Source organism: Leopardus geoffroyi, chromosome A2, assembly GCF_018350155.1.
Source record: "Leopardus geoffroyi isolate Oge1 chromosome A2, O.geoffroyi_Oge1_pat1.0, whole genome shotgun sequence".
Classification (NCBI taxonomy): domain Eukaryota; kingdom Metazoa; phylum Chordata; class Mammalia; order Carnivora; family Felidae; genus Leopardus; species Leopardus geoffroyi.
The window spans coordinates 13722256-13748272 of NC_059331.1; the positions used below are offsets into that span (position 1 = coordinate 13722256).

General features: G+C 58.7%; 2 protein-coding genes and 1 long non-coding RNA gene across 4 annotated transcripts in view; 1 reads left to right on the forward strand and 2 right to left on the reverse strand.

Moving 5' to 3' along the window:
• Window positions 1-124: 124 nt before the first annotated feature.
• On the reverse strand, window positions 125-6193 carry ISYNA1 (inositol-3-phosphate synthase 1). 2 transcript variants are annotated; one of them, XM_045496674.1, is made up of 11 exons: window positions 5930-6193; window positions 3027-3155; window positions 2722-2883; window positions 2308-2440; window positions 2003-2196; window positions 1660-1809; window positions 1359-1574; window positions 1083-1247; window positions 874-987; window positions 561-778; window positions 125-435 (listed from the first exon to the last, which is right to left on the reverse strand). In XM_045496674.1, exons 1-11 carry the CDS (start codon window positions 6104-6106, stop codon window positions 234-236), a joined length of 1860 nt encoding a protein of 619 aa, XP_045352630.1. In that variant the 5' UTR covers window positions 6107-6193; the 3' UTR covers window positions 125-233. The 2 variants fall into 2 exon arrangements, with proteins under 2 accessions (XP_045352630.1, XP_045352632.1); XM_045496676.1 differs by lacking the exon at window positions 2722-2883 and having other exon boundaries at window positions 5930-6192.
• On the forward strand, window positions 3497-6080 carry LOC123607433. The gene is made up of 2 exons (XR_006716740.1): window positions 3497-3795; window positions 4493-6080. It is a non-coding gene; the product is annotated as an uncharacterized LOC123607433 (long non-coding RNA).
• Window positions 6194-6491: 298 nt separating the features above from the next.
• ELL (elongation factor for RNA polymerase II) overlaps window positions 6492-26017 on the reverse strand; it is an 86837-nt gene continuing 67311 nt past the window's right edge. The window contains exons 7-13 of the mRNA XM_045496677.1: window positions 23347-23471; window positions 15975-16071; window positions 14349-14823; window positions 11270-11336; window positions 10851-11022; window positions 9488-9532; window positions 6492-8801 (exon numbers count right to left, since the gene is read on the reverse strand). Of these exons, the coding sequence (XP_045352633.1) occupies window positions 8685-8801; window positions 9488-9532; window positions 10851-11022; window positions 11270-11336; window positions 14349-14823; window positions 15975-16071; window positions 23347-23471 (1098 nt within the window). The 3' untranslated portion in view covers window positions 6492-8684. The remainder of the gene's footprint in view (window positions 8802-9487; window positions 9533-10850; window positions 11023-11269; window positions 11337-14348; window positions 14824-15974; window positions 16072-23346; window positions 23472-26017) is intronic.

Here is a 26017-nt window from a genome sequence, read left to right on the forward strand (position 1 = left end):
TTTGGGACATCAGTTTTTGAAGGGTAGGTTGGAGTCTACCACGTGAGAAACGGGAAATGGAGTCTAGAGTGGGGGGGTGGGGGTGATTAGGATTAGGTCGCAGGCGCCAAGAACCCACAGGTGATGCTGTGGCCGTAGTGGCACTGGCTTTATTGTCTTTAGGGGTCTTGGAAAGGTTGGGTCCTGAGGGGCAATGGAGGCCGGAGTTTGGGGGCAGAAGAATGACCATGGCCTTAAGTGGTGGGCATCTGGGGTGCGTCAACCTGCGAGTGCCCGTTGGCATCACCCGTACAGCCGTTGGGGGCAGTTGGCGCTGGTCCCTTCTTGCAAGGCACAGGGCAGGCAGCGACCACGGGCCCCCCTCGCGTGAGGCCCGGGCGCTCCATCTTGTGCTCCAGAAGCATGTGGTTCTGTGGCGGGAGCCCCACACAGGCCCTGGGGAAAAGGCTGGGGGTTAGCGGGGGCCGGACTCCGCGGCCGGTGGACCCCACGGCCTCCGATCCCTAGAATCCCTGTGGCCACTTGGGCCTGGGACGGGGAGCCCCAAGGCCAGGGCGCACCTGAGGATATTCTCGATGCAGCTGCGCTGGCGGAAGAGCGCATTGACCACCGGGCTGCCCGGGGGCACTAGCGGCGCCTTGAAGAGGAAGCTGAGCAGCGACAGCACCGAGTGGAAGCTCTGCGGCTCTGGGTCGGCGTCGGTGCAGAAGCTCACTCGCTGGCACAGTTCGGTCAGCAGCACCAGGTCTAGCATGATGGGCGCGGCCAGAAGCGAGTCCTGTGGGGCCGGGGGGGGGGGGGGGGGGGGGGGGCGGGTCAGAAGGTAGGGGGGGCCGGTGGGCAGCCCCCCTCCCGCCCCGGCGGGCCCCGCACCTCGCACGTGTTGTGCAGCACCAGCGTGTTGGTGCCGCCCAGCATCAGCTCCGACGTGTACTCATCCAACGCACGCTTGCTGTCGCCCACGTACGGCACGTACTTGATGACCACCTGGAGGGCAGCACCAGGTCACAGGGGTCCCCGCCCTCCTCGGCCGGGAGCCCCCACCCCCACCCCGCCCCCATAGCGGCCCACGGCCCACGCACGCAGTGGTCGGGCTCCTCGCCGGGTGCGTAGAGCACCGGGTTGCTCTGCACCATGTCATCCACCACGCTGCTCTTGGACACCTCCTTGGAGCGGAACTGTGGAGGCGCCGACAGGTTCTGCCCGTCGTTGTTGCCCAGGTGGTTGTAGCTCACGATGGACATGGTCTGCGGGGGAAAAAGGGGCCCCGCGGCAGCTGCAGGCCCCACAGCGCACAACCCCGGCGCTTAGGGTCCAAGCACCCCCTCCTGCGCCGTGCACCCCCGGGGCCCACGCACCTTGAGGCCGGAGCCAATAAGGAAGTCCACCAGTACGGACTTGACCTTGGTCTGTCCTGACTTGAAGTCGTCTCCACCCACGAAGACGCGTCGCTGACGTGCAAGCTCGAGGGCCCCGGGTACCAGCGTGTTCTGCGGGGACCCGTTGAGGAAGGCACAGCCCTCCAAGATGCTGGCCACAGCGAAGAGAGTGGAGGGCGACACCTCCAGGCCCAGCTGCGGACGTAGGCGGGCAGTCAGCACGGAGGGGTTCTTTGGGGCTCTGGCCCTGACCCCTCTCCAACCCCGTGTGCACCCCCACCTGGATGGTACGCAGCAAGTTCTCAGCAGTGTCATTGAGGCCTGGGACCACTTCGCAGAAGCGCTCCGTGTTCGCTGTCCACAGGACGATGACTTTGTCTAGCCCAGCGCTGGACCGGAAGTCACGGATGTCCCTGCGGATCTGCTCCAGCTGGGCGGGGAGGGAAGGAGGTTGTACAGGCCCCTCGATCTGGAGAGGTCTGGGCGACTCAGTTGCCCAAGTGCAGAGTGAGGTGTGGACCCTCAGGATGGGAGCGTGAAGACAAAAGACGGATAGAGAACGTGGGGGCAGACGGCGGGAGCAACAAGTGGCAAGGGATAAAGGACTTGGGGCGGGGCTGCACCTGCTGGGCGCGAGTGCCAAGTATGAGGTTGTCCGCACGCGCACTCTGGTTAGCGGCGATGAACTCGGGGATGTAGACAGAGGGCCGGGGGCGGAGGGACTCCATGTGTGGCCACAGTTGCTCCTGCAGTCCCCAATCCAATACTTGCGCGCGCCGCATGGCCTCAGCCAGGTTCACGGATGATATGTCCCAGCCTGAGGCGAGGTGCGGGGTGGAAGGCTAACACCCCCAAGCTCAGCCCAGCCCGGAACCTAGGCCCCTCCAGGCCCCGCCTCCCACCCGCCCCTGCCTAGGGCCCCGCCCACCGTCGAACACGAGGTCGTCGGGTGCCACCATGGGCAGCAGTGCGCTGAAGGGCACGAACACCTCCTGGCCCTCGGCGTCCAAGCCCAGGCTAACGGTGCCGGCCTGCGTCAGCGAGCCGTAGTAGTTGGCCTCCTGGGGGGCGGCAGGCGGGGCGGAGTGAGGTGGGGCGTGGCGTGGGCCGCTGGCCGGCCACGGCCCCGCCCGGCATCCTCAAGCTCCGCCTTACTTTTGGACGCCTCAGCCGCAGAAGCGGCTCCCCGTTTGGAGGTTCCCCCCACCACGGGAGCCGGCCGGCACCTTAGGCTCCTCCCCCTGAGGGCCCCCCCCCCTCCTTCGTAGAGCTCCGCCCCCTAGAGGCCCTTCTCCCTCCCGCACCGACTCCGGCCAAGGCCAAGCCCCACCCGACCCCCCACCTTGCGGCCGGTGCGCGTGGGCCAGGACAGGCGCAGCCGGTTGGCCAGCACGGCAGCGGTGAGCGTGGAGCCGTTGTTCCCACCCCAGCCGACGAGCATGACCCCGAGCCGGGGCACCTGCCGGACGGTCCGGAAGGTGAAGCGCGTGGACGTGGGGTATACCTGGGGACGGGCGGTGCAGTGAGTCTGGGGCCACACCCCCCTCTTACTGCAGGGACAGGCCCACAGACGTTGGGTCATTCCCGTCCCCTCCTGGCTCCCTGGTTCCCCCATTCCCACCCCACAACTCCTGGTCCCCTGCCTACCTTGAGGACACCGCCCTCGCGGCTGACGCACGTTGTCCGGTACTCGTACTGAGCCTCGATGGCGTCAGGGCCGTAGACCACGTCGGGGCTTTCGACCACGAACTCGGCTGTGGCCTCCATCGCGGAGAGCTAGGGGCGTAGGGTGGGCAGGTCAGCGGGGACACGGGAGCCGGCGGACCGAGGCGACTGCGGTCCCCGGAGAGCCCGCACCAAACCCGGGGACGCACTCACCGGCGCGGAGTCAACTCGGACAGTGGCGGACGGCGAGGGCTCGGGGCGCGCGAACTCCAGAGAAAAGAGCCGCGGCCCCGCCCACGCCCCGCCCCTCACCCCACCCGCGCCAGGGAGGAGGGGCGCGCGGGGAGGAGGGGCGCGTCTGCCTAAGATTCGGGTTCAAGGCCCCGGAGACCTTAGCCATCACCGCCCTTGGGATCCCGCCCTGCCTGGCGCGGCAGGACATCCACGTGGGCTCCAGACCCCGGCCCGAGCACGGAGCGCGTGGATTCACTTCGCACCACAGTCGCTTAAGGCGCTCGGCCACTTTGCCTCATTTTGCAAAAGAAGACAATAATGGTTGCGAGAGCGCGCCAGGCCCAGCCACAAGGCAAAAGGTGGAGCTGGAGCAGGGCAGGGGGGCTGGGCACCTGGGTCCGAGATACTGCAGTGGAAACTAAGGCCAGAACTCTGACTCCCAAGCCAAACACTGCTTCAGCCTAGGCCGCCTCGGCCTCCCCGTTCCTGAGAAGACACTCCCGACAGGGCTCACATGGTGCGTGTAGGGGGCGCTGCGAGGCCTCGATTTCCCTACCTGTGGCAGGAGGGCTTGGCAGGGCCAGGCTGGAGGGGGCCGGTGTTTGGTGAGAGGGCAGCGGAAGGGAGGGGGTGGGCAGGACCAACGAGGTCAGCTGGGGAGGAGCTAGGCAGGCACAGCAAGGCGCCCCCCTAGCACCCAGTGATAAGGGAGCGTGGGAACCCGGCGGGCGGGCGGGGGCGGCTCCCCCAGGAACTTTCCAAAACAAGCGGCCTCCTCCGGCTGGAAAGTTTCCACCACTGGAGCTGACCCAAAAGGTGGATAGTTGGGAACGTTCGCAGGAAACATGGTCAGGGCCTGGCCTTGGGGTTGTGGGCTCCGAGACTCTGGCTCCAGGCTTTGCCCTCGAGGGGCTCCAGTGTAGGGGCGTCCGAAGTACACTGGGGCACCCCTACCTAGCCAGAGGCAACTCACAGATAGGGTCTGGCAAGGGCAGGCTGCCTGGAGGAGGTGGTTGCTGCAAGGTTCTTGAGACAAGAGGGCATCTCTTATGGGGAGATATGAAGGACTGCCCAGGCAAAAACCTGGGGGAGTGGGTTCGGGGGCAGATGGAAAGGTGGCCGGGTGGGAGGGAAGAGAAGCGGTCTGGGGACAAGGGCAGACCCTCGAGGCTGGAGGGAGGGAGTAGTGTATAATATTTGGGTTTCGCCCCCAGTTCCTGGCTGGAGATAGAGTCCAGTCACCAACGGCCAGTGATTTCATCATATGTACATAATGGAGCCTCTGCAAAAACCCAACAAGGAGGGCTCGGGAAGCACATGACGGTGCTGCCTACATGATGGGCGGTGGCACATCTGGAGAAAGCATGGAAGCCCAGTGCCATTCTTCGCTCCCTGCCTTCACCATCTACCTCCTCCGGCTGTTGGGAGTGTTTTCCTGAGCACTGTGAGCCATTCTGGCAAACCAAGGGGGGGAGCCGAGGGAACCCCTGATGTATAGCCAGAGGGTCAGAAGTTTGGGTGGCCCGAGACTTGTGGCAGGTGTCTGAAGTCGGGGCGGTCTTGTGTGGGACTGAGCCCTTAACCTGTGGGGTCTGATGCCAGCTCCAAGAATTGAAATCCAGTAGGTGCCAGAAAACTGGAGGGAGCTTGTGCCTCCAAGTGACAAGTGACCTGGGAATGTGTGCAGAGACCAGAGAGGTCCCCAGCCCCAGGCCTGGGGAGCCCTAGCATTCATTGGGCAGCCTGCAGGAGGTGCCAGGAAGATGGTGGGTGCCAGGAAGATGGTGGGGGTGCCAGGCTCCCCGGAAGGGCAGTGGGGTGGCTGGGTGGGGGGCTGGGAGGGACGTGGCCTCGGGCTGCTTCTAATCCTGGCAGACAAATGGGCACCGTACAGTGATCGCAGGGACCACCTGGGGACCCCGGTGGGGCTCTCGAGGGCAGGGGCAGGGCTGTCTCAGCCACCGAGTGCCAGTGCCCAGGTGGAGCCTGGCGCACAGGAGGGACTGTGGGATCGGAGTGCCGGCAAGATGACACCTGGGGATGTCGTCCAACAAGTGGCCGGAATGGTGGGCGGCCCCTAGCCCCTCGGCCATGGTACAGATTGTGACCTTGGGAAGACCCTTCTGGGGCTGGGGGGCTGGACTTGTGACATCCTTGGCGCGGGAAGGATGGTCACGGGACTGCCTGCCGCTGAGGTGCCGGGGGTGACGGCCACCCTGGGAGGCACGGGGGCTGCAGGGGAGTCTGGTGGAGGGCCTAGGGAGTCGGGTGGGCAAGGCGAAGCTGAGGCATGACGGGGTTGAAGGAGGCAGACGCTGGCCCTGGACTCCGGACCGTGGGGGAGAGAGATGTTATCCCCGAGAAGAACGGTACGGGCAGGCCGCCCGGGGAGCAGGGTACACTCTGCCCCACAGGGCCTGCTTGACCTTGTCTCCTGCGCCCCTTGGATTCCCAGGCCACCTTAGAACTCGGACCAAGGCTGCTGGCCAGCAGGGCTGTCCCGGAGGCTAAGGCCCACAGCCCCTGACCCCTGGACCCCTTTAATCCCAGTCTTACTCTTTATCTATTTTTCCTTCCTAAGATAAACACCCACCCGCACTACGTCCTTCAAGAACAGGACCCTGACCCCTGCCTTGCCTTCAGCTCCTCACCTGGAACATGGGACAAGGACAGCCATCCCTGCTGGCATCCCGGGCCTGTGGGATTCCACTGGGCCTCAGCGTCCCCATCCCCATCATGGGCACAGGGGCGGCCCCAGCGAGCCGGCCTAGTTGGGAGAAACAATAAAATAGTGCCGTCACCGCCGTTTTCATCATTTCCCCAAACATGGGTGCTCCCCTGGCCCCACGCGTTCCCTGCTCCTGGGGGGTCTGGCACTTCGGGAGGCCTCTGCTGGGCCTGGTCTACCCTGTCCACACCCGGGGACACGGCCCTGCTCATACGCCCACCCTGGCTCCCCGCTGCCCCCACATCCCCAGTGTCCATTCCTCTCCTGCCTGTGACCAAGTGGTCTGGCCTCGTGCCTTGGCACCTGCAGGGCCCATCACCTCGCCTGGGTCAGCCTCCACCTGCCGGCCTCACCCCCACGTGTGCTCATCACCATGGCTACTCCGGGGCCGGCCAAGTCTAGTCCTGACCCCAGCCCTCCCCCACAGGGGCCCAGGAGGCCCCTGGCTGTGACAGACACAAACGCACCCAGGCACTCCGGGCTGCTAGGTTCGGTTCAGTGAAATTTATTGTAGGTTGAAAAAAAATCAGCATTCACCTGTTTAGTGTACAAAAAGGACACTAGATCTTTTAAGAAAATATTAGGAAACTGAAGACGCGGATGCCTTTCAATCGTAACATTTTGGCAAAAGTGAAAAGTTCTTGTAAACACCAACTCCATGGCTCAAAATAGTTTTTCTCCACAGTACAATATTAAAAAGGGGGTGCAAAACACAGTATCAATAAGTTAGACCATATTTAATCAGCCAGAACTTTTGTCCATCAACCCCCAAAGCACAAAACTTTTTCTTAGCTTCATAATTCCTTAAAAGGAGAAAAACAACAACAACAAAAAACAACAAAAAGCCAACAACAAAAAGGAAATTCAACTGAGAGTCCCTTGAACCGGTTCCCAGGGCAGAGGGCCGGGTCAGCCCCGCGGGCTGCAGCCTCCTTAAATAATCCCTTTTCACCCGGGTCCGCGCGACCGGCTGAGGACAGTCAACGCGTACAACGCGGCTGTCTGCAGAACTCGGGGCGGGGGGGGGGGGGGGGGGTCCCTGGAGTCTGCTCAACCCTTATCCCACTCCATCCCAAATGAAAAAAAACAAAACAACCACTGAAACATGAGGGGTCAGTTCCCTCGGTGCTCGGGGCATCCCAGGGGTCCCAAGAAAGGAGCCTTGGGTGGGGCAGGCACACTGCCGGTGCCTCCGTGAGGGCGCCTGCTCTTTGGGAAACCGTTAGGAGACGTCCCCATGGCTTGGAAAAATAGACATTTTTCTGCGTGAGCATTTCTGCTCTCCCTGCCTCACTACTGTTGGCGACAGCACCCCCCACCCACCCAGCGCATGACCCCAGGCTCCAGGTTGCAGCCTCTCCGTCTGCCTTCCCTGGTTGTGGCTTCGCTGAATGCGGCCCTGAATGTCCCCACTGCACGCCTCCGTCCCCACTGCACCCCGGCGGGGCCCTCACACACACGTACACACACATACATGTGGTCCCCCAACACTGGGGGACACTAGACTAGGCACAGCTACTAAGCAGCAATGATGGTGTCCGTGGATCCCACGCCCCCCGCCCAGAGTGGGCGGACAGGGCACGTTTTCTGAGCTCACTCTCAGGGGGTCCCCTGACCCCATCAACCCCCCCCCCCCAGCCCCTCCCTGAGTGTAAACCCTGCGGTGACTCTGCTAAGATGACCCCAAGACCCACAAGTGGACTGAGGGATGGAGTGAGGTCAACAGCATGGAGACCACACGGTCTCAGCGCGAAAAGAAAAGCAGCAGCAAAGGGGGAAATGGAGAACGTAATAAAAGAAAATCCGACACTGTTGTTGCAGTGTGAGCTCGTAGCACAGAAAACCCCCAGTGACCCCCTACAGCTGAGGGCCTGAAATAGCAGGGCAGGCCTGGTGGGCCGAGAGCCGCTCTGCCCCTCCGGCTCTCAGCAGCTGCTCTGGGGCCAGCTGGAGTTCTCGAAATAGACCTGGGCGGGCCTCTACCCCCCTTAGAGCAGAGACCCCGTCCCGGCCTGGGCAGGGAGAGGCCCGGGGCTGTAGGCAGGGCCCGGGGCGGGAGCACAGCCAAACGTGGGCATCAGCTGCACCCCCGCCCCTGCCCACCGCCCCCTCCTTGGTTCTCTCCTCAGCCCTCAGGAGCAAGACTTTCAGATGGCATCTGTAATACTGCAGAAAGGACACAGGGCGGCATCTAGACCCTGGTGTCCAAGGAGGGGAGGCACAGGTTTAGAAAAGATGCTTTCTCTCTCATACAAAAATAGACTGAAGTCTCATAAGCAGTAGCTAAAAGTGGCTGTCTTTGTATAAAACTAGAAAAGGCAGGCAGGCTGGCCTTGGAGTCTTTCGGGGAGGGGGAAGCTCAAGCCCCTTGGGCCGTGGGCCGGAGAAGAGGTGGGGGCTCCTCAGGAGGTCGGGGGGGGGGCCGGGGGAGTGGGATGAGACGCCGGCCCCCGCACCTGGATCTGTGACCTGTGGGCACCAGGTCTGCAGGGGCTCCCCCGAAAGCCGGCGTTGCTGGCTCAGATGAATGTGTCTTCCTCGTGTTTATTTGTTTAAATAAATCTCTTTTTTTCCGTTCTGGAACTCCCCCCCCCCCCCCGCCCCCAGCTCCCCCACCATCCAGGAGGGTTGGCCCGGCATGGGGAGCCGGCCTGGACCACCAGCCCCGTGGCCTCAGGCTAGGGCCAGGCCTGCAGCTGTCGCTGGTCGTACTCGGCGATGAGCCTCTTGATGTGGGCCAGCTTGCTGTGCAGGTACTCGCAGCGGTGCTTCTCCTGGCTGTAGTTGGTGTTGGTCTGCAAGAGAGCAGCGGCAGGGCTGAGCCACATCCTGCAGCCGCCACCCCAGAGCGTGCCCTGTGTGAAGCAGGCCAGCCTGCTGGTCGCCTCGGGCTCCCACTCCCCTTACTTGCAGGCCAGTGCCCATCAAGCAATGACAGGGACCCTTGCTCTACCTTGGGCCAGAGCCCTGGGCCGGTGTCCCCCCTCCCCCAAGCCCCATCCTGGGAAACACGGTCACTGCCAGGATGAGGGTCAGAGGCAAGACCGTCACAAAGTCTCCTTCCTGGGCTGGGACCTGGCTGGCAGAGAAACACCCTGGCACACGGGGGCACACACGTGGTGAACCCACAGCTCGTGGCCTTGAGGAGCAAGAACTGACAGAGCCCTGACTAGGCATTCCTGCCAGACTAGCGGCTGGGGGCGGGAAGCTTCGGCTCCTCCCTTGACCTTGGAGGGAGCCGGAAAGAGCCTGGGGGCTGCACCCACGAAGCAGTGGGAGAGCTGGAGGGTGCTGGGGTGCCCAGGGAGGGACGGGCTGAGCTTCTTAGCTGTCAGTGGGGGCAGGGACTGCCCTGAGGACCCAAGACTCCAGCCTAGCCAAGGCCCATCCCCCTTCCGTCCTCTCCTGGACTCTGGTGCTGCTCACCTTAAGCCAGCTTCGTCTGACGCCCTCCCCAAGCCCACAAAGGGTAGATACTTACCTTTTTGATTTTTCGATATTCCTGCAAGATCTGCCCGCGAGTAGTCTGGAAAACAAAAGAAAGCGAACGATGACCCTGGCTGCAGGAAACCCCAACTGAGTGACCCCTTATCCCTGATAACCTGTGACCTGCACAGTCACCACCTGCCTTGAGACAATAGCCTCAGCATGGCGTGAGGGAAGCTGACCAAAGTAAAGAGAGGCAGGCCGAGGGGTGGGGAGGGGAGATGAACAAGGCAGGAGGTGGGGGGAGGATGTTGGGCCAGGGGAGAGAGAGGCAGGGGCCCAGCCTCAGGGACCAGCACGATGGGCAGCACAGTGGGAGGGGCCGGTCAGAACCGTGGGAGGGAGGAGGCAAAGAGCAGGCTGGGTGGCCTCCTTCCCTCACACCCAGTTGGCCTGTCCTCTGTTCAAGGCCAACCATCCGAGGGTGCAGGGAGCTACTGGGGGATGTCCACGTGGGGGCTGCAGGAGGGAAGAGAGAGAGAGAGACCCCAGGGACTCATGTATCCCAGACCCTCAGAACCCCGATCGTGCCTCCAGTTACAAGCTGGTTTCGTCTGGAAACCAAGGTGGCTCCCACGAGGGGAGACGGACCTCAACACCCAATCAATCAGATAACTAGCTCCGAAAGGTGGCATGAGGGGAGGCTGGAGTCCCAGGGCTGCTGACCAAGGGTAGAGGCCCCCCCCCCGCCCCCGGCCCCCCACCGGTGAGCTCCAACACGGTCAGCTCGGGGAGCCTGCACGCCTTTGATCAGAGGGCGAGGGAGTCCTAAAACGGGCAGGGGGTCACAGGAACCCTCCAGCTCCTCCCCCTGTGGCTCTGAGAGCACGGATGGGCTGTGAGCCGCAGAGAGGACCCCAGGTGCTCTTGCAGGGGGGACCCAGTAATCCGACCCACCGCTCTGTGCGGGGCCTGGCTGTTTCAGTTGCTCCAGACGCCACCCCTGCCCTAACAGGTCATCTCCCACCTGTGGAGTCTGCCTCCACCATCCCCATTGCAGAGGAGGCCAAACTTGGCCTGACAGCCCGCTGACTTCCACGGCCGAGCCCTGGGGATGGGCCTGAATCACATCAGCGGCAAGAGGCAGCTGACTGCCAGGCGTGACAGGAAGAAACACTGGCAGACGCAGCAGCCCTCCTCACCTGGGAGGGGTAGAGGCCAGGCTTGGGGGCCACGGCTAGGGCTGGAGGCCTCGGGTTTGGCTGCACCCGTGAGAAACAGGCCCGTCTCACCAGGTCGGGTGCAGAGCACGGGGGGCAAGTGTGCAGCGCCCGGGGTGGGCCGGAGGTGGGCCGGGCCCCCAGCCCAGAGTATGTCTGTGAGTGCGGCGGACAGTGGCGGGGGAGGGGGGTGTCCACCTCGTATTCCTCGGAGCCCTGGGACAACTGCCGGAGCTGGGCGTCCAGCTGTGTGAAGCGCCGTGTGATCTGCTCAATGCGCGCGTGCAGGTCGCGGTACTCGCTGTACTCCGCGTTAAAGTCGTTCTTGTAGCTCTGGCGCTGCTCCGAGGAGGAAATGGTGGCATATTTCCTGGGGAGAGGGAGAGAGGGGCCAGCAGGGCCCAGGGGGCTGCTGCGGAGAGAGGCTGGGGTGCCCGTGGTCGCCTGCGCCCCGCCCCCCACCAGCCCCCACCTCGTGGGTGATTTCCTGGCTTGAGCGGGAGCCTGGTCCTAGAACTCCCACACAGAAACACGCAGTCGGATCCCACCTCTGCTAACTTGCGGTGCGGGGGAGAGTGTGGGGCGGGGAGAGGGAGGCCAACCAGGGAAGTACTCACAGCAAGTAGTCGGGGGTCTCTGAGGTTGACGTGGGGACGCTCGAGCTGTTGCAGGCCCCATTTAAACCTACAAAGGAAGAGCAAATGCGTACCTTCTGAGTCCACACCGAGACCCGCACCAAGCTCTGTTGTCCGGAGGACATGGAAGGATAGCAGAAGGGAGGTCAGGAAGGGCAGAGAGAGCGTGAGGGCTGGGCAAGCGACACCTCGGGGGCCTCACTGGACCCAGAAGCGCCGCAGCCGAGCCAAGTGTGCGTCCCTGGACCACAGTCGCGTAAAGTGCAGGGAGCCCTGGCGTGCCGCGTGCACGTTTCCGGCAAGCAGCAGAAAGGACACGTTAACGACAGGGCCGACGCATGGGCCACTTGTTCAGAGCCTGACCGAACCAGAGACCTTGCTACCTCTGCTGACTGCATGTAAAAGACCGCTACTCTGAAAACAAGCAACGCCCTTGTCCAAGGTCTCTGGCCCTGCAGGACGAAGAAAGATGGCCACCTTGTTCCTGCCCGCATCCGAGGCCGTCCACTAGGAGGAGCTGGAGGACACGGGACTGTCCACGGCGCTTGGGGGCAGAGTAGACCAAAACTACCATCTAGCAGATTTCCCGCGGGGGGGGGGGGGGGGCTTCTTTCAGACGGCCTTTTTTCTCAGCACGGAAGACATCTGTCACCGTGCAGTATATCCTCGGTACCCACTGTGTGTCCCTCTGACTGGAAAGCAGCCCACCTGGGAATCCCTGGGCTGCAGGGAATGATTCCCACCATGGAGCACACCTCTCCCCTCCCTCGGGGCCGTGGCCCGAAGAACACACATGTAAGTTTAGTCCGTGCTTCCGCGACCCACGCTTTGCATAAGGTACGCCTTCCAGAGTGTTCTGCCATGCGTGGGCCCAGTCAGCATTGCCTCATTTAGCCTTCCTGAGATCTTCAGGTGAGAGAACAAATGGAGAAACCAAGGCTCAGGGTCAGATTCACCTACCACCTGAGACACCTCTGGGGGCCGGCCTGAGCAAAACTTAGAGGCCCTATTCCTACCGGAGCACTCTCTGTGCATCGTCCTCACTCAGCCACCCCGCCCCGTCACTAGCAGAGCTGATTCCCACCATGTGGCCCGGGCCTACAGGGAACCCCCCACAGCTGCCCCCTCCATTGTCCCTTCTACCAGCTTCTCCTATGCCTCCCCCATGCCTGGGTCCCACTGTGAGAGGGACTCCCCATCCGACCCCTCAGAGGTCACTGGGCCTCCTGAGCTCAGCCTGGCTGTGCCCAACCCCCACACCCAGCACACCAGCCTGCCCAGGAAGGTACCCTGAAGCAACAGGAGGGGTCCAGGGACCGAGCAAGAGTGGGGGGCAGACACAAGGATGGGCGTAGGACCCAGGAGTGCACCTGCAGCACAGGCACGAGTTGGGGCTATGGGCCCAAGGTGGCATCAGGACAGGGGTGGCTAAGAAGAGCCATCTGCCCGGCAGATGCTGCATCTGTCGGGGTCAGAGGCAATCATGGCGCAGGGCTGGGACAGTACCGCACAGAGGAGTGGGTTAAATCAATGCCTGTGCCTCCCGTGTGGAACACGAGAACAAGAAAGCGTCCTCACATGCTGACCCGGAACCTTCTCCAGTGAGTCTGAAGCAGAGGCAGGGTGCACAAAGAACCAAGGTGGGCGTTTCCTGCTTGTACGGCTGCCTGCACAGGCAGAGCACATACTCTATCCCAGAAGGAGCCTCGGAGCAGGACGGGGGGCCTCTGTGCCCAACCGTTTTGTTACCATTCGAGGCACCTGCGAGACGCAGATGAAGACAGTCACCCAGCCTAAGGCACAGCTCCCAGTGCCTCAGTTGTCCTCATCCCTTCCCTCGGGCCGTCTTACTCCCTGGTTTGCCCGATTCCAAACCTCACTTTCTCACTTTAATCCGGGGACAAGCTACCTAGGCCGCTGTGTCCTGGGCAGGACCTGAAGCCACCTGAGCCTCACGTGTGGGGCCCACCCCATGGTATTCCTCCTTCCCAGGGCCCTTCCAGGGGCACATGGGGTCTTGCGTTCACCGTTTGGGACAGGACGTGCTGACCGGCTGGGCCTGCTCAGGGTTTATCTCCCCAGGCAGGACAGGCTCAAGGGACCTAGGCCTCACCTCAAGGGAGGGGCCGGCAAAGGCCTTTCTAGAGAGCAGTTGAACAACTCATTAAAAATAAGGAGAATGCAGCTCCACCCTTGACCCAGGAATGCCTCCTGCTCGGATCCTTTCTGGACACATAATCTGAGAGCGGCAGAAAGTCACACAGCGTGAGACTGCCTGCAGGAGGCAGGTGCAGCTGCATCTCTGTGGCCACATCATGCTGATTCTGTTAACAGCCACGTGGGGTGCTCAGCTCGGGCACCTAGGGCCGTGAACTCAAGGTGACCCAAGCTCCGGGGGGTGAAGACCCCCACTCCCACCCCAAGCCTGGCCTGTCCATACACCTTCCCAGTATCTCTGGGCCCCACAAAGGTTCTCCTGCTCTCTCTCCAGCCAGCCTTGTACCTGCTGCTGTGATCCCAGCTTTCTCGACTTCGGCTTCCTCACCTGCTACATGACCTCATTCTGACTCCTACTGCCTGCTGTTCTATGGACAGCTTCCCAAACCCAGTCTCCACAGGCTGAAATATTCACTAGTCAGCAGGCTACACAAGGCCTGCGGCGGCCCACGTGCCGCCCCACTGCCTTCCCTGAACCCCAGCCCCACCCTGCTCCCCTTTCAGTGTCTGGGACCTCCCTGCAGCCAGGGCTGTCGCCTGGAACTAGCTCCTCTCCGGGTGCGTTGTTTGCCTCCATGGGCCTCAGCTCGGTCGGGTTCTGTGCACCCAGCACCAGCCTGGCACACAGCAGGACTGCAGAAGCCTCCAAGGCCAAGACCACTGGGGCACTCATGACCTCGTACAAGAACACAGGGTGCAAAGGGGTTGAATGTGCAGGGCGTGCCAACATGGGGGCCCATGGGGTGGTACAGCCTCCTCTGAGCAATGGCGGGTGTGGGGAGCTCAGGCTCCTGGCAACGTCCTCCTGCAGTCTCCCACCACAGGCCTGTCTCCTGGTACCTACCCGGGGCATCTGGTGGGGCTCCAAGGGGGCTGGGTAAGTGGTCTGGCAACCGGGCCTGGTGCCTGTCCTCAGCTGCCCTCTCCTTGTCTTTGTGCTTCTTGGACTTCTTCTTGGATTTGCTGCGCGATGAGCCACCATGGGGCCTGCTGGGCTGGGCACAGTCCGTCAGCAGGGGCAAACCGAGGCGCGTAGTCGGGGCCGGGGTGGCCACTTCTCCGTGATCACAGTCCCGGCCGCTGTGGCCCAGGTCATTGCTGACGTCAGCCAAGGGGTCATGGGCCCTCGGGGGCTCCAACCGCGGGGGCAGGTGGGCATCCGTGCCAGCCAGCGGGCCTGGGGTAGGCAATAGGGCCTCGCGGCCATGGGGCGCACTCAGCTTCCCATTGATGGCAGGCTGAGCTCTCTGGGTGAAATGTGATATCCTGAGTTTCTTGCTGGCCAGGGAACTGATGAAATCAGGAGGCTGTGGTCGTTTCTACAAAGGAAGGGAAACAATTTTAAAAGGGAGACTGTGTCTGGAACCACTGGTGTCCCTTGAGAAGTGGCTGGGGAGCAACAGGCTGACCCTGAGCTCAGCAGCGAGGCCCTAAGAAACCCGGTGCCCACCTGCAAGGCCCACTCTGGCCACAAGGGGGCACACAGAAACAGCCAGGCCCTTGCTGAGGCAGGCTCAGCCCACCCTGAGTAGGAGCAGAGAAGCAGCATCAGCAGAACTGGCCAGCTGAAGCACTCAAAAAGGCCACCTCTAGGGACTGGTCTGAAATGTCGCTGCTTCCAGCATTTTCCCTAGATGAGGGGGATGGTGACAGAATCAAGTCTGAAGGATACAGGGCAGCCCCACCGGCTGGGATATCCACCCCTCTAGACCCAGGACTCCTTGGATCCCCATGGCAACCCTGTTACGTGTGCACGCCTCATCCCCATTTCACAAGTGAGAAGGCTGAGGCGCGTGAGGCAGGGACGGACCACAGACAGCCCAGACCCAGGGAAGCAGCTAGACAGAAAGATGGTGGACAGCAGGCCCGCGATCAGGGGGAAGCAGTGCAATGGGGCCCTCAGCCCTCTATTTTGGCCCCAAAGCCAGGGCATGCAGAGACCTGACCTCGCCACAAGCAGGCTTCAGAGCCTTGGACACGGGCTGGGAGCCTCCAAGGCAAAGGAGAGAAGGGAGATGAATAAGGGACCTGGGACAAGGGACTCACGGGCCAGAGCATGCAGGTAGGGACGTGTGAGTGCCCTTGCTGACTACTGATTAAATCAGCAGCGGCCACCACTCACAGGGCCCTGTGCCCGCAGCCAGCGCGCTCCATTTTACAGAATGTTCGCGACAGCTTTGAGAAGCAAGTGCACCTGCCGTGCCTGCTGGCTCAGGGCAACGCGGTGGCCTGCTCTCCATCCACCCACAAGTACTCGAGGGAGCTGCGCCAAGGGCCCGGGCCCGGGTCCCCAGACTGGGGGAAGCCAGGCAGCTGCTCACTCACTGCAGAACATACCCGGCCCTGAGCCAAGGGCCCAACAGGCTACCCGAACACTGAGGTCCGGCCTGGCCCCCTGGCTCCTACCCCGCCCTCCCCCCTCACCACTGCCACCACCACCTGCGGTCACACCCATGCCTGCCACCCCTACCTGAGGGGGCGAGGCCGAGCTTCCACGTTCCCTGGGAGGACTGGAGGCAGCAGGGTCTCCGGGGAGGCCGCCTGCACTCTGTGGCTGGCACAGCTTCCTATGAAGGAGAAGTGGGGTGGTTGAAAGGCCCCGCACACCCAGGCCCACCTGCCTTTCCACAGACACCATGCTGTCCCACCCTCACCCAGTGATTTGGGGAGGGGCCAGCTGCCCTGGAGAACCAGAACGGGGTCGAGTACCTGGGAACATCAGGGCATGGTTGGCAGAGAGCAGCCTGAGCACATCCACCCTGGGTTCATCCATAGCCCAGAGGACCACCCCGCTCAGTGTCCTGCTGCGCCCAGAAGGGTCAGTGGACACCCCCTCATCTAGACACCCGTTACTGTGGAGACCAGGGACCCAAGTAAAATTGACTGGATATTCAAGGTCTGTGTCACGTCCCTGTGGAAGCTGGGTAAACTGGAGCACCGGCCCCTTCCTTTTAAAAACAATCATTCAGGGCGCCTGGGTGGCTCAGTCAGTTGAGCGTCTGACTTCGGCTCAGGTCATGATCTCACCGTCTGTGAGTTCGAGCCCTGCATTGGGCTCTATGCTGACAGCTCAGAGCCTGGAACCTACTTCAAATTCTCTCTCTCTCTCTCTCTCTCTCTCTCTCTCTCTCAAAAATAAACATTAAAAAAAAAAATCATTCGTCCTCATAATGCTGCTTACTGCAGAAACTTTAGAAAATTCAGAAGGGGACTGAGATGACCTGGCATGACAGGAAGTCCTCCCGGATTCAGGACTCACCTTCGTGGGAGCCACATTACAATACCTCCTCAAGGGCGACCGGGGCAGCCAGCGATCCACAGGAGGGGTACCTGAGCATAACAGTGCAGCCAGGTGCCAAACAAGACACACTCTGACACTCAATGGGCAAACAGAAGGCCTACTAGTGACCCTGGCCTGAGGCCCCTCTCTAATCCGCCTCTCATATTCCCGGAGGTTACGAGTCTCACAGGAGCCCAGCCGCCAGCCCGGTGCTGTGCGTGGTGCCGCGGGCCCTCCAAGTGCCCTGCAAATGTCTGCCACGGGGACCATGTCGTCTGCACTGCTCTTGAGCACTGACAAGCAGAGCACAACTCCTTGACCGATGGCCACATTACAGATCACTGCTGCTGTCCCCTCCACGGTGGCCCCAAATGCAAGGAGAGCCACAGGAAAAGGGCCTGCAACACGCAAGCACGCACCAGGGTAAAACAGTCCGTGTGGCCACAAGGGGTACTGCCAGTCTGCTGTCCGGGCCACAAGGAAGCAACCGGAGGCATTCACATGCACTCTTTCCAGCCTCCGTTAAGAAGGCACGAAAGAGGGGAAAGACAGCAGCACGGTCTAACGCAGAAAGCAGAAGTGGTGACTATCTTGTAGGAGCCAAGAAAACGGGGTCCCAGGCCACAGGACCCCACGGGCCTGGGGGTCAGAGCCTCAGAGACCGCAGAGAAGGGGCTCCTGCAGGGCTGTGCGCTCTCTGCTCTGGATCCTGGTCCACTGCGGGGAAAGATCCCACAGTGTGCTGAGGAGTGAAGGAGCCCAGGCCTTCTCTGGGAGGCCAGGAGGCTGCTCAAGCCACACCTGGACAACAAGATGGACAGACGTGTGGCCTCAGGAGAGGAGGAAAGGGAGGGGCCCGTGGGGCTTCAGAGAAACCTCAGCAGCCCTCCTGAGGAGGTGAAGCCGCTCAGAGGAAAGTCTTGAAGGCCTGCACCCGGGCCTCCAGGTAACAAATGTGAGAGAGACAAGCAAATGCATTTGAAAGGGAAGAGAGACTCTATAAGCAGATGAAAATTTTAAATCCACAACAGAAACACCAGCCTTAGTATCCTCAGAAAGACAAAGGACTCCAAATAGACATTTCTCCACATGAGAATAGACATTGGTCATTCTCCAAGTGAGAATAGACATTTCTCCAAAGAAGATACACAAATGGCCAAGAAGCACATGAAAAAGTGCTCAACACCATTAGTCGTCACGAAAATGCAAATCAAAACCACAATGAGATATTACCTCATATCCATAAGAGGGCTAGAATTAAAAACAAAAAACCAAACAGAACAAAAACCAGAAAATGGGTGGGGGAAAGCAAGTACTGGTGAGGATGTGAAGAAACTGGAACCTTCCTGTGCATTGCTGGTGGGAACGTAAAATGGCGCAGCTGTTGTGGAGAAAAGTCTGGCAGTTTTTCGAAAACCTCAACTCCACTCCTCCTTCCTCACCTGAGAGGACTGAGGCTCTTTGTCCACACACATCCTCTGACACAAATGTTCACAGGAGCGCTACCCATGATCACCAAGAGAAAGAAATGACCCGAGGGTCCAGCAGCAGATGAGTGAATAGACAACTGTGGTGTATAACCACACACGAGAGAATATTACTGAGCCACAAAAAGGAGCAAGGCTCTGCCACGTGTTACAATCTGCAGGAACCTTAAAAAACGTTACAGAGTAAAAGAAGCCAGTCAGACAAGGCCACGTGGTGTATGATCCCGTTTATGTGAAACGTCCAGAGAGAACAGGCAAATCCAAAGACACAGAAAGCAGATCAGTGGTTACCAGGGGCTGGGGGAGGGCGATGGGAGTATCTGCTAATGTGGGGTTCCATCTTTGGGGACATGTTCTGGAACCAGCTAGAGGTAGTCGTTGTACAATGTTGTGGATATAATTAATGCCACTGAATTGTGAGAAAGAACGAAGCTGGAAGCATCAATCCCGTGTTTCAAGATACAGTATAGGGGAGCCTGGGTGGCTCAGTCGGTTGAACGTCCGACTTCGGCTCAGGTCATGATCCCACAGCTCGCGGGTTTGAGCCCCGCGTCGGCCTCTGTGCTGACAGCTCAGAGCCTGGAGCCTGCTTCAGATTCTGTGTCTCTCTCTCTGCCTCTCCCCCACTCACACCCTGTATGTCTCTCAAAAATAAATACACATTTAAAAAATTAAAAAAAAAAAAAAAGACACAATATAAAGCTACAATAATCAAAACAGCATAATACTAGCACAAAAAAAGTAGACACATAGATCAATGGAACAGAATAGAGAGCCCATAAGTAAACTCACGCTTATATGGTCAATTAATCCATGACAAAGGAGGCAAGAATATCCAACAGGGAAAAGACAGCCTCTTCAATAAATGCTATTGGGAAAACTGGACACCTATATGCCAAAGGATGAAACCAGACCACCTGCTTACACCATACACAAAAATAAACTCAAAATGGATTAAAGACCTAAATGTGAGACCTGAAACCATAAAACTCCTAAAAAGAAAACACAGACAGTAATCTCTTGTACACTGAGTTTAGCAACATATCTGTTGGATGCATCTCCTCAGGCAGGGGCAAGAAAAGCACAAACAATTGGGACTTCATCAAAATAAAAAGCTTTTGCACGGCAAAGGAACATCGACAAAACAAAACGACAACCTACTGAACAGGAAAAGATACTTGCAAATTATACATCTGCTAGGGGATTAATACCCAAAACATACAAAGAACTCACACAACTCAACACCCCCCCCCCAAAAAAAAACACCCCACAAATAATCTGACTTTAAAAAGGGCAGAAAATCTGAACAGATATTTTCCCACAGACCTGCAGATGGCCAACAGCTACAGGAAAAGATATTCAACATCACTAGTCATCAGGGAAATGCAAATCAAAACCATGAGATATCACTTCACACCTGTCGGGACGGCTAGTATCGAAAAGAAAAGAAACGAGTGCTGGTGAGGATGGGGAGAAAAGGGAACCCTCCTGCACTGTTGAGAGTAATGCCAACTGGTACAGCCACTGTGGAAAACAGTATGGAGGTCCCCCCCCCCCCCCCCCCCGCCAAATTTAAAAATAGAACTACCAGGCAATTAGCAATAGCACTACTGGGTACTTATACAAAGGAAACAAACAAATGAATCAAAAATATACAAGCTCCCCTAAGTTGACTGAAGCATTATTTACAATAGCCAAGATATGAAAGCAACCTAAGTGGCCGTGAATAGATGAACAGATAAAAAAGATGTGGAATATAAAAACAACGGAATATTACTCAGCCATAAAAAAGGATGGGGCCTCACTGTCTGCAACAATGTGGATGGACCGAGAAGGTATTATGCTAAGTGAAATAAGTTAGACAAATACCATATTATTTCACTTATATGTGGAATCTAAAACATAAGATGAAATAAATAAATAAATAAAATGAACACACAAATAAAAAGAGAAACAGACTCATAAATGCAGAGAACAAACTGGTGGCTGCCAGAGGGGAGGGGCATGGAGGGGGGGAGAAAGAGGCGAAGGGAATTAAGAGATACAAACTTCCAGTTATAAAATAATTAAGTCACCAGAACAGGCACAAAAAGTGCGGCATGGGGAATAGTCAGTAACACTGTAACAGTCTCACAGGGTTACAGATGGTGACCACACTGTACTTACTGGTGAGCACTGAAAAATGTACAGAACTGTCATATCATTATGCTGTAGACCTGAATCTAATGTAACACTGTATGTCAACCATATCTCAACCATGAAAAATTTTAAAATAAAAACATCACTCCCCCGGAATGAGAATGTGATGCTACAAAAAACCAGACCAAAGACCAGTGGGAACTAGAAACAATTGGCAAAAGGGATGGGATGGGAGGAGCTGAAAAGAGAGAGCGACGTGCAGTGGGGAAGATGCGAAAGTGGACAGTTTATGGAGCACAATCCTCCCCCCGTACCTCTGACACCCCCACTCCCCCCCCCTCTCTGCCCCCTGCCTCACATAGAGGGAGGTTGCCGGAGGGGCATAGGAAGCCTTTCCAGGAGCACACACAGGGTGGGAAGAAGGATGAAGGGAGTTTTCAGGCTGTGAGAGCAGAGACACTCGCCCCAGAGCACCTGCCAGGCCACGCCGTGATCACGCAGATGTGTAAATGGCTGGGTGGGGAACCTCCAACCCTTGTGGGCCAGGCCTTCAACATGGAGGCAAAAGTCCTCGGGATCTGAAGGCCCAGACTTGGGCAACTGCCAATCCAATCTGACTGAGCTATGGCAGAGGGGCCAATCAAAGCCCTTTCCTCAGGAGCTGTATCCCTTCAGCACCAGGACAGAATCGCAGACCCAGGAATGGGAGAGCTTGCACAGGCAGAGGGAGAGGGAGAGGAGTGAGGAGAGGGAGAGGAGAGTGAGAGGGGAACAGGAGTGGAGCGGTCTCCTGGGGGAACCGGCAGGACCTCTGATCTGCTGAAAGTGACAAAAGGCCATGGGACAACCAGGGGAAGCTTGGGTTGTGAAGGACAACACGAATGAGCAGAGTAAGTGACAGGGCAGCCAAGCAGGTTACCAAGTCCACAAAGAGCATACGTGATGGGATGGTGACTGTGGTTTGGCGTGTGGTCCAGATGCCTGCCCTCGGGGAAGCGAGGCCAGGACAAGTGCAGGTGGTGGCAGGGTTGAGGGGAGTGAGCGGAAGGCCAGGCAACGTTGCCAAAGTCTCATCCTGCACTGGGAACACCTGGGGCAGGACGGGCCCCAGCGGAATAGAAGCACAGAGAAAGAATCGAAAGGATGCAGGAAGTGGGTGTCCGTGTAGAGCAAAGCCTCAGGGGCCCAGGTAGACTCTGCAAGCAGAAGCGTGCTTAACTCAGGTATGGATTTTGAACAAGCTGTAGGAAAAGGAGATGGCCCAGCTTCTGGGGTGACACTCGTCCCTAGTCCCCACCAGCAGAAATACCCCAAGGCCCAGTTTTCCTTCCTGCCATGGGGCCATGGCTTCAAGAACTGCTATGCATGGGGTTTTCTTCGGGGCGTGAACAACCTAAAAAAGAACTGAGCAGACAGGTGGCCGGGGTCACCTTCAGCGTGGTCACGGGCATCGAAGATGCTGACCCTGACTTCTGCACACCAACCAGTTCAAGCTTCCAAGGACGGTAGGTGCTGCTGGTAAGTCGAGTGTTTCCTGGCGAGGCTGATCCCTAAGCTGGCCCATGCAGAGAGAAGAGCACCATGCTGGCCCGGGCGAAAGCCAAGTGCCTTGGGTTTACATGAGTCCTGGCAGCTCATTCAGCAGAGCAGGGAGGAATACAAGCCCAGAACGGCACAAAGCTGCAGAGCCGAGATTCCTACTGACCCCACCTACACACACACACACACACACACACACACACACACACACACACACACACTCCTGGCCATTCCCCTTCTGGGGAGCTCAGTGTGGCCAATGCCCTCAGGGTCTGAGAACAGCAGCCAGTTAGTGAGAGGCTCTGAAGGACGGGAGGACAGGAACAGTCTTGCAGTGAGTGTCCCTCGTGTGCCCCTTGCCACCTCCAAGCACTTGGGTAGGTAAACTTGACCATGTCAACAGTGGTCAACTCAAGACATATTTAGCTGGGGCAACAGCAGACCCCAGAGAGGGGATGGGGGCGAGGGGGGGGGGGTCTTCTGCTGAAAACCTCTCCTCTCAGTCTCCCCAAGACCTCTGGACAGCCGGAGCCGTGACCCTAGGCTGGCCTAGAAACACGTACTGGCTTGGGGAGGAGTGCCCTGCAGGGCTGATGAGAAACTCCGGGTTCACCTAGAGCGGCCCCAAATCGGCTCTGCTTTCTACACGCAATTAGTGCTTGAAACAGGTGAACTTCAAAACACACACACACACACCTCATAAATAACTCCAAGTCCCTGAGAAATCACTTAAGGACTAATTAGTGTATCAGCCTGCTCTGAAAGCCGCTTCACAGCCCGGCTCCCAAGTCAGGCATCAATCGAGAAGGAAATCATTAATTGCTTGCCTGAGCCAGGCAGGGGCCTACTTAACCACTCCTCCCCTGGGCCACCAAGGCCATTCCTGACCTCAGGTCCCAATTAATCTGAGAGGGAATGTGTTTAATTAATGCTACTTAATCATGTCTGTGGGGAGTTTTGTTTTGCTTTGTTTCTCTCTGCTTCAAGATCTCGAGAGGTTCTTCTTAAGAAGGAAGTGGCCTACAGCAGAAGCCTGTGGGGGTGTGCAGGTTTGGGAAGGGAGCCTGATGGGAAAGGAAAGGAGGCACTGGGATAAGCTGGGTGGACTGAATCCTTCTGTCTGGGCATTCTGGTGTTCAGGACAGTGACTTGTGCCCTCCACTCCACCCAGCAGGCGCTGGCCTTTCCCCCGACAAGGGGCCACGGTGGGCTGCCCGGGCACTGTGGCATCCCAGGCAGCGGGGAAAGACTGCCAGAGAGTCTCCATGGATCCTTCCATCCTGCTCAAGGGCCCTGTGGCCTTCAGAACCACACAAGGCCACCCCGGCATCCTCAGGAGGAGATCTGCCCCAGAACCAAGGTGTGGGGACAGGCCCAGAGATGGGAGGCGGCATTACCGGACCAGCATCCGCTTCAGCAGCTGCTGGTCCCCTTCCGAGTAGCCAGGCCAGTCCTTCTGCACATCCTTATACACACAGTCCTTCAGCGTGCATGTGCCATCCTTGGCATTCACATTGGCCACCTGTAAGAAGAACCAGAATCACCTTGCGGGAAGCCCAGAGGAAGCAGGAGCTACTGAAAGCATTTGATGGAAGGTGGGGGGCAGACACACAGGAGGGGAAAGAAGACAGAACCACCCCCCCACCCCCCCACCCCCACCCGCCAAATCCCCTGCCTACCGGGGCAGCAAGCCCTGGGATGCAAAGGCGTCAGAACACCAGGTCCTGACACACGTGTCTTACAGCTGCCGGAAGACAGGTTGGCTCCTAAAGGGGCGGTGCTGCCATCTATACTCGCGGGACCCCATCACCAGCCTCCCGACTGAACGTTTCATCTTCACCAAATTCAGGTTAAATCTTAACACCCAAAATGATGGTGTTAGGAGGCGGGGCCTTTGGGAGGTGATGAGGTCATGAGGGTTTAGAGGCCTCATGAACGGGAGCAGTGCCCCCTATAAGAGACTCCAGAGGGCCCTCGCCACTCCTGCCACGTGATGACACAGTGAGAAGACCCACTCTGTGAACTGGGAAGGGGGCCCTCACCAAACCCCCAATCTGCTGGCGCCTCGATCTTAGACCTCCCAGCCTCCAGAACTGTGGGAAGTAAACGTCTGTTGTTTATACGCCACCAGTTTATGTTATTCTCGCAACAGCAGTCTGAACAGACCGACGCCCGCTCTCGGATACACACTCCCGGGACACACGTGGCGGAGGCTGGGGCAGCCGGGGCCTCCAGGGGCCAGGCTAAGTCCACCTTCCCCGCAACCAGCCAGCCCTGCTCGGGCGGGGTAACAAAGGCTGAGCTGGTCTCCAAGACTGTGAAGGCAGACTCAAAACGTTGACCCTGAGGATGCTTCTAGAAGTTCGGACCCCACCCCAAAGCGGGTACTTCCGGGACTATCTCGCTGGCCTTTAGCGCACGGCCGCAGGGAGCTGGCGCAGCGGCTGTTTTTCACTCTCACGGGCTCTTCTGAGAGGACTCTGTGTCACAGCGGTTTCCACAGGGAACATTTTTTAATGGTTGAGTAATATTCCACCAAACATCTGCACTGTGATTTACTCAAAGGTTTCTCCTTTGTTGGATGCTGACGCCATTTCCAGTTTCTCTGTAGCATATAAACAGACCCCGCTGTGTGCAGGTTTTTCCATGCTGGCGACGTTTGCCTTCGGCCAGCTTCCCAGAAGTGGGATTAATGGGTCAAAGGCTCTGAACATTTTTATGGCTCTTGATGCGTTTTGCTAAAATGCTCTCCAGAAGAGCCACCCACCCGTCAACACTCCCACCCATGGAGGACGAGCCTGTGGGTTTCTCTGAGGCCCCGCCAGCACCGGAGACAGATGCTTTAAATCTTTGCTTTGGATGTTTTCACAGAAGGAAGAGGGAAGGTGCCTCTGAGGAGTGTGGTTTCGTGTGTATTGCTCATCGGAATCCCTGATCACTTGGGGGCGGCTGGAAATGACCAGCCGGGGCAAGGCCCAGCCCACAGTGTTCCCAGAGACCTTCCCCTTCCTCAAGCTGACGGGGTCCTGCTACTGCCCACGACCACCAGGGAGAACAAGCTGGGTAGTAAATACAGAAGCACAAGGCAGATGGGGCCATTTAGAAGAAATCACAGTAGACGTGGGGAGCACCCTCTGCCACCGACACCACGGGAGGCTGCCGACTCCAAATCAACCTAAGAAGCCAGAGCCCAGCAGGGTACCTCTCTGGTCCTGGGAGCAATGAGAGCATCTCAGAGGTTAAAAAAGCAGCAGGAACCCCTGGCACAACGACATCAGCACCGACAGATCCCCTTTCTCTTTGGAAAACTGAGCCCGCTGGCATTCTTGCTGCATCGGAGGACTGCTCAGAGGGTAAATCTCAGGTGTAACTGTGTGCACGGTCAGTTAAGTTTCACGTTCTGGTTTGAGGGGTTCAAGTGCTTCTTCTTTACTCTGGGCACAAACAGGGCAAGAGAGGAAGGTGGGAGCATGGGCGTTCCCAAGAACACCACAGTAGGGCCAATGGTGGCCTGACTGGGCAGCGGTGTGGACTACAGGCATGTCCAGGGTGGGCACAGGTCCCACCTGCGTCTTCAGTCCTGGCTCACATCTGAAGACCTGGCAATCTGCCAGCCCTGCCTCATTCTGAGCTCCAGCCCAGGGGAAGGGCCTCCACTGTGCTTCCCTTGAGTTCCCAAGGATAAGGCTGACACCTGCGACTTCCCAAGGAAACAAGCCCCCTAAGAACATCATTCCTGTTCTGGAGCTTTCTGGATGCTTTGGCAAGCCCCTCTGCCAAAGAAAACTTCTGAGCCATCAAGCTACATATCTACCTTCTAATAGGCCAGGAGCCAACTCGTGAGCTCAGAGGGAGAAACCTTAAAGCGTGGTCCTCGCCTGCACAGCCTCTGAGTAGGGGACAGTGGCTCAAGAGGCCACATCCACACAGGGGTTCCTGCCAAGTAGAGCCCCTGAGGCCAGGGTCCCGGTGACGTGAGGGGCCGCGAACCCCGTGGCTCATCCTCAGACACATCCAACTGTCACAGCATGTGAGTTCTGCACTGCTGCCAGGAGCGTCTGAGGTGGG